At 35.0% G+C, this 7609-nt stretch overlaps 1 protein-coding gene across 1 annotated transcript; it reads left to right on the forward strand.

Moving 5' to 3' along the window:
• Window positions 1-384: 384 nt before the first annotated feature.
• On the forward strand, window positions 385-7367 carry LOC132124036 (somatomedin-B and thrombospondin type-1 domain-containing protein-like). Its single transcript, XM_059534773.1, has 5 exons — window positions 385-936; window positions 3877-4071; window positions 5145-5220; window positions 5491-5667; window positions 6843-7367. The coding sequence occupies exons 1-5, from the start codon at window positions 708-710 to the stop codon at window positions 6958-6960; spliced, it is 795 nt and encodes a 264-aa protein (XP_059390756.1). The 5' UTR covers window positions 385-707; the 3' UTR covers window positions 6961-7367.
• Window positions 7368-7609: the final 242 nt, after the last annotated feature.

A 7609-nucleotide genomic window follows, 5' to 3' on the forward strand; every position in this document is an offset into this window, starting at 1 on the left:
CTTACTCCGTGACGGAGTGAAAGAGAGGAATCCCACCCACTGGGGTGAGCCTCCATTCTCACACCCCGCCTCGAGGCCAAACAATCAAAAAATGAATAAAAATAAAGATTAACAATAAACAAAGAAAACTAGCAAAGATAATACAAACAAAAAACAACAAAAGAAAAAACTAAACAAATTCCCAAGAAAAGAGGAATTCAGTTGCTCTTCTCACCCGTGAAAACCTCACGCACCCCACATTCCCGACAGGCAAAGCGAGAGAGAGAGCGAGAGAGAGAGAGAGAGAGAGAGAGAGAGAGAGGAGCTCTCACAGACCCTTCACTCAAACAACATTTCCCCACCTCTCTTTTTCTCTACCTCTTCCACTTTTGTGTGCTGGAACAAGGGTAGAAACACTCAAGACAGATTTTACAGACAGATCAGGGGTGGACATTCAATTCCTCTGCTCTGATTGCCACAGAATAGCTCTTTTCTTTCTGCCTTAGTTCTCTGTAAGTGTGTTTATTCTCTGGGCAAACAGAAGAGCTGTGTGGCCACAGGAATTCCAGGTCACAAGGATTCCTCCGGCAAGCATGACTTCACCTGTGACAGGTTCATTTCCTCTCCAGCAATGAGACCAGTGGCATTGACTTCAAGAGGAACCGAAGACATTAACAGAGACTTTTGCCATTTTAGACTATTTGGGGGAGCATAGAGTTTATTTGAACATGATGGGGTTGTTTTCAGTGGAACAGAGTGCCGTTCTGGTGGTGGCCACTCTTTTTGGGACGTACCAGTTTGCTAAAGGGGGGTGTTCAGGAAGGTGCTGTCAAGGCACAGATTCCACCTGTGTTACTACAGACTGGAGGATGGGCCGTGTCTATGGGACATGTTATTGTGATGAGAGGTGTTTAAAGACTAAAGATTGTTGCTTTGACTACCCAACAGAGTGTCCAGGTATGTGGTACAGTAATATTTGGGCAGATGACAATCTAATTACTAGGCATAAACAATTTTTTTCTATAACATCAGTACATATTTTACCAGTACATATTTTAGATAGTATAGATTTAAAATGATAGACGAGTTGATTTATCTGTGTTTTAAGATGCCTGTGGTCATAGAGCTTTGATGGATGCCGAGGCTTTTTAGGTCGGGTAGAATCTGTGATTTCTGTTCCAGTTCATTTGGTCGCTTCCATGGCTACAGTACGCTGGGTTTTCTGCAACTGGAAACCAAGGCTGTCAAAATATTATTGATTAAACTGTAGAGGGTGGAATCATACAGATGGCAAACCAAAACTGATGTTCCGACACAAAATACACATTTTCAAAGTAGAATAGCTGGTTGTATTATTTTTTAGAGAAACAAATATGTAAACTTAGCATGTTTCCTGAATATCTGCAAATGTATTACAGTGTTTTTATGCTTTAGTACAGCAAAGTATTTCATACAGCACCTTTAAAATCGAAATGCCTTGATGATGGATTTGTTTCTTATGAACATTCAGCTATTCACTTCACAAGACATTAATTGATTATTGGCATGTGGAGGAATTTATATTTTAGGACAATATTTCTTACTTTTATACAAGATCAGTCAGTGTCAAATCATTCATAGTGTAGTAATGCATTAGCTGTCAAATGCAAAACTATTAACAAAAAAAAAAAACCTCTCTGTCATTTGTCGTGTATCCTATACAGTGTCTGTTTTACACTGAGCTGTCAGATCTACATTGACTCACTGTTAATGGATTGCCATTCAATTCAAATGTTTTTATAGCACTAATAATGCAAATAAGTTTGCTATGTCACAACATGACATAAACATTACATTAATATTTATATACTAGTAAATCTCTACCTTTTTGACTCCAGGGCCTCCACTGCCTACAACAATATTTGCACACCACATAAATTGTTTGTGATAAAAATGTTTTATTTTATTTTTTTAATTTATTTATTATTTTTCAATTTATTAATTATTATTTTTATATTATATTATATTTTACTCAGAATGCCCAATAAAATAGTTTAGAGCTTGACATAACTAGGAAAATGTACAGTTATAAATGGGTTGTGTTATATATCTATAATGTATAAAGTAAGATAGTATTAATTTAACCCTTTCATGCATGAATTATGATAACCTCAGTCAGGATTTTTTTCCTATGTGTTTTTATTGCTCTTAGGGCATGAAAAACAAGAATTGATTTTTATTTTATTTTTTTTTACAAATTTTTCAAAGAGATCTTCAGATGTCCACTTGAGTGGACAGCATGCGGTTGGTTTAAACTGAAGATATACTGTATTAAATATAAGACAATAATCAAACAGATAAAGTATGTGAATTTAACAAACTAATCAATGCAATTATATCAAATAATGTGAAAACTATAAAATATATGCAAAAAATATAAATGCAAAATATTGCAATGGCTTCATACAACTTCATACAAGTTGCACTTCGCGTATCTATGATATCAGAATATGAGGACATGATTCCATCAGAATTTTCTACAGCCTGTCAAGGTACAACTGTGGAAACCACTCAGAAGCTCCCTCCAGTGCACCAGAGTATGGAGATTTACCCTTATTAGCTGATAATTATGATTATGTTCAAGATGGACATGCACATTTATATCATAGCCCTCCTCTGAGAAAACCTAGCGATACGTTTTTTCAATCTCATCTGAATTGATCAGTGTTGGGGGTAACGCCTAACAAGTAACATGCATAACCCATTCAGATTACTTTTTTGATGTTACAAGTAAAGTAATGTGTTAAAAGTAATGTGCATTACCTAATCAGATTACTTTTTGATGTAACGAGTAAAGAAACGCATTACAAGTAACATGCATTACGTAATCAGATTACTTTTTGATGTTATGAGTAAAAAAACGCATTACAATAACGCACATTACATAATCAGATTACTTTTTGATGTTATGGGAAAGGAAACGCATTACAAGTAACATGCATTATGTAATCAGATTACTTTTTGATGTTATGAGTAAAGAAACGCATTAAAAGTAACATGCATTACGTAATCAGATTACTTTTTGATGTTATTAGTAAAAAAACGCATTACAATAACATGCATTATAAAATCAGATTACTTTTTGATCTAACAAGTAAAGTAATGCATTACAAGTGTCATACATTATGTAAGCACATTACTTTTTTCGCTGTCAATGAAAATTACATTCTAATAATACAAATACATTTATTTACAGTAGAAAAAGTCAATGCATATTAAGTTTTTAAGTTTTAAATTTCAAAACAATATTCACATTATAATTATGAATTGTAGCTGAAATATAGCCATTGCATGCATGACGTCCACTACAGTGGACATGTGATTAATCAGAGTTTTCTCTCAATCTAAAATCAAAACTTGGAACATTTTACTGTGATATGACTCATTAGATATTGCTTTATGCTGCAATATTTTTTTACCTACAAGAGTCTCCTATAGAAGGAATGGGTGGATATTCTGGAGCAACTTGGCATGTCTGACTGACCCTTGGCCATCTTGGTTTGGAGGGGGAAAAAATCGAAACACAAAGGCCATTTGGTTGCAATTTATAGGATGATGCACCAGGGTCCAATGAAGAGATTGATGTGCAACTTTGCCATAAAAACCCGTGCAAATTCAAGAAAATGCTTTTTTAATAGCTGTCCACTGTAGTGACCACTATGCGTGAAAGGGTTAAATGACTTTTCCAGGTCTAGAAAAATGTTTTTAAGAGAGAATGAATTAAAATAAGACACATCTTGGATCAAGGATCCCTTGGAGATTTGCTTTTGCCCACTGGTTTGAACAGCTGAATACTGTAGGTCTGTCAAAACCCTGGTGATCTTGGTTCCACTTCTCACCTGTGGGTTGTGTTTGTAGCTCAGCCGTGTGTGGTGAGTGAGTGGAGTCACTGGAGCGGGTGCGCTCAGCACTGCCAGCCCTCATTCCGGGTCCGGAGACGCAGTGTTGAGAGACTGCCCCAAAATAGTGGGCAGGCCTGTCCAAGGCTGGAGGAACAGGCAGGATGCATGGAGTATCAGGACCGCCAGGGACAGTTTTGCACTTCTGTGCAAGGTATGAATCTGAGTCAACATATGCTATATTTTAGGCCCAAATGCACAACAATAGTGTAATCATTATAAAGTTTTCCATAGACAGCACACACACACACACACACACACACACACACACACACACACACACACACACGCACACACACACACACACACACACACACACACACACACACACACACACACACACAGACACACAGACACACAGACACACACACACACATATATTAAAGCGCCCTCGCGAACCTAGCAATACTTATAATAGATTCTAAAAGAATATACTTAAGTGCAAGCTGAATGTTATGTGACATTTAGTTGCATGTTATTTACAATTAAATGAAAATGTATTATAGTTTGCATTTACAATACATGTAGTTTGTTGAAGTTTTTTGACCCACTTAAATAGGATTTACATACATCTTTCAATGTAATTTCATAATTACTTCTATTGTCTTCATAAAATATGCTTCCGAATGTACTGAAAAACATTTATAGTAAACTAAAATATACTTTAAAATAATGTCTATTCAAATTGTATGTATACACTTGTAATAACACATCTATAATTATGAAGTTGCAATTTATACTGCACATGTAAAAAAAAAAAAATCTGTACAGTTAATATATCAAGTACTTTAGTAGGTAGGTCAGTAAACACATCAAAATAAGTGTACTTCTTTAAAGCATGAAAAGAGATTATTAAAACAATTATTTATAATATAGTTTAATGTAAAAAGAATATTTGACATTATTACTTTAAATTGTGTTAAAAACATGAAAGTGTACTCTCCTTTTGTAAGCTCCTTTCTGTAAGCAGATTTAAAAATATATATATTTTGTAAGATTTGAAGTACACTACATATTCAATACAATTAAGTGTACTTCTTTTTCAGTATTGCTTTATATGTACTGCCTTCTTGCTTACACTGGCAGAGATTAAAACACACTTCTAGCTAAAAAACACAGTGCTTCAATCAAAAAACAAGTGAATTTTTTTAACTTGATGGTCTAAAATTGATCACTTAGATGTTTATAGGTGGCACTCAAACAGGGACTGTTTTGGATTAATTTCAGGAGCAGCATTCATAATAGCAATGGATTACAGCAAAGGCAGAACTCACAATTTGTATAGGGCTCCAACAGATGCTGGGTATGTATCACCGTAGATTAAACAAGCACAAATTTCAACAAATAGCTCATTGCTTTAAGCCACAAAGACATTTTTTTATATTTAACTTTATTTCTTGTAATTATAATTTTATGTCTTGTAAATGTGATGACTTATAAATGTGACTTTATATTTTGTAATTGTGAATTGGAACAGTCCTAACATCACAATGTGACTATTTCTTATAACTATTTCATCACAATTAACACAAGGCAATTTTTAAGTCACTTGATGATGGCATGTGCTCCACAGTTTCTGTATGGAGTTCAAGATGGAGTTTCTGACACCGCAGTGCATGGTGGAGAACAGACCCTACACGCGCTGGATGCAGTACTTGAGGGAAGGCTACAGTGTCTGTGTGGCCTGTCAACCTCCGGCGATGAACAACCACAGTTGGAGTTGCCAAGGAGACGGCAACCTAGCTGAGAGGTAGAGTAGCCAAAGTGCCACAGTGTTGTTAGAGGACCTGTTTCTGATGCAGCAACAATAGCACACCATCTTGTGAGTTCATTGTGAGGTCAGAGTATGTTTTCATGCTGAAACATCACCAGATTTCAAGAGACATTTTGCAAAAGGCTCTTACGGACTTTCTGTGCCACATTAAATATGTGGCTTTCAGCACCATTGTAAATGGATGACTTCTGACCTTTAGGATTTCTAATGCTAGCAATCTTAATGTAGTACTTGTTTCTTCGACTACAGGCTTGAATTTTATAAAAACCAACAGATTTCAAATTAAAACTGGGTTGAAAACATTGCTTTGCATACATTTTATGTGTAGATTTGATTATTTTACAAGCCCCAGACTTTGATATTTAGGCCTATAATATAAGAATTGGCTATCTAAACAAAATGTTCATGAATGTTTTTTTTTTAATAGAGTACTTATTTACCAATGAAAGCTTGAGTTGAAAGTAAGCTTTTTAATTTTTTTTTATAAAGTAATACATTCAGCAAGGACACATTACATTAATACTTTGCCAGTTAATTATTTTATAATGTTAACTTTAATTTAATAAATGCTGTTCTTTTACACATATTCATATTCACCAAACAAATCCTGGAGAAGAAAGTAAAAAAAAATAAAATAAATGCATCAAGGTTTCAACTAAAATTTTTATCAGCACAGCTGTTTTTATCAGTAATAAGAATAACACGAATAAATGTTTCTAGAGAACAAAGTCAGCATATCAGACTGATATATGAAAGATCATGTGACACTGAAGACTGGAGTTATGACTGCTTTGCAATCACATGAATAACATTTAAAATATATTAAAATATATATATATTTTTTGTAAAGTTATTTTAAATTTCACAACATACATTTTTTATTTATTCACAGCCTTGGTGAGTGTAAGAGACTTTCAAAAACATAAAAAAAATTCTTACAGCCCCCAAACTTTTAAATGGTATAAACTACAAAATAGCAAGACAAGAGTCAAGCATTTTATTCCAGAAATGTTTGAATATAATTTCTATCATGGAATGATATGAAACACAATGCAAATGAACTGTAAACCACACAGCTGAATAATTATTCATAGCGTAAAATAAGGTTTTTGGACCTGCCATCTGATTGAAGACGCTTCTTGTCTTGGCAGGGATGAGCTTCTACACTGGCAGGCGGTGGGAAGCCCTCGCTGCAGAGGAACATGGAGGAAAGTGCAGAGACTACAGCACTGCTCCTGTCCACAAGTGCACAGCTTCATTTTCATTTAAACATAAGATGCTTCTTCAACCCCCTTGATAAAATACATCAGTGAACAATATATCCTCTTACATATGTACAACATACTTTCAAATACTATTATTGCTGCTGCAAATATAACATACATGAAATAGCTGGCATATAGCATACATGAATCACCTTGTAGCAGATCTATACAGGTGGAACTGGGGAAGGTGGAGGGTTTCTGAAGCAAGCTCCAACTGCTATGGCAACTGCTAGTCATATATTTGAATGTTGAGCAGCAAACTCATTGGCTACTGAGACAGGAGGGAACCAATCAGCTGTGCCATGTGATAATGATGTCATTAGGTCAGATTGAGTTAGACCTATCGGACTGCGCCATCTAGAGTTTTGTGCCAGAACTCTGTATTTATAGGTATGATAGGTGCTCCAGGTGTGGCTATATATGTTTCTATTGGTCTTGTATCTGAGTTGATTGTACCTTCAGTTGACCCTTTATATTGTGAATGTATTTTTTTAAGATAATTCTTCATTCAAATAAGTGTATAACTGTTGGAAGGAGCCTGTCCTCCAACAAAAAAACAACCATATAGGTCATTTGTGCAAGCACCTTATTACGACCTATATTTACATTTTAAAGTTAAGCGCCCTCTAGCGAATGTAAAAATAATGACAGTA

Source organism: Carassius carassius, chromosome 42 (assembly GCF_963082965.1).
Source record: "Carassius carassius chromosome 42, fCarCar2.1, whole genome shotgun sequence".
NCBI classification, from domain to species: Eukaryota; Metazoa; Chordata; class Actinopteri; order Cypriniformes; family Cyprinidae; genus Carassius; species Carassius carassius.

Bases quoted from the DNA above. Each gene is read 5' to 3' on its own strand.
- LOC132124036 (XM_059534773.1), top strand. From the start codon at position 708: ATGATGGGGTTGTTTTCAGTGGAACAGAGTGCCGTTCTGGTGGTGGCC. The intron at 4,072-5,144 runs GTATGAATCTGA...GATTAATTTCAG, and splicing joins GTTTTGCACTTCTGTGCAAG to GAGCAGCATTCATAATAGCA. The intron at 5,221-5,490 runs GTATGTATCACC...TGTGCTCCACAG, and splicing joins AGGGCTCCAACAGATGCTGG to TTTCTGTATGGAGTTCAAGA.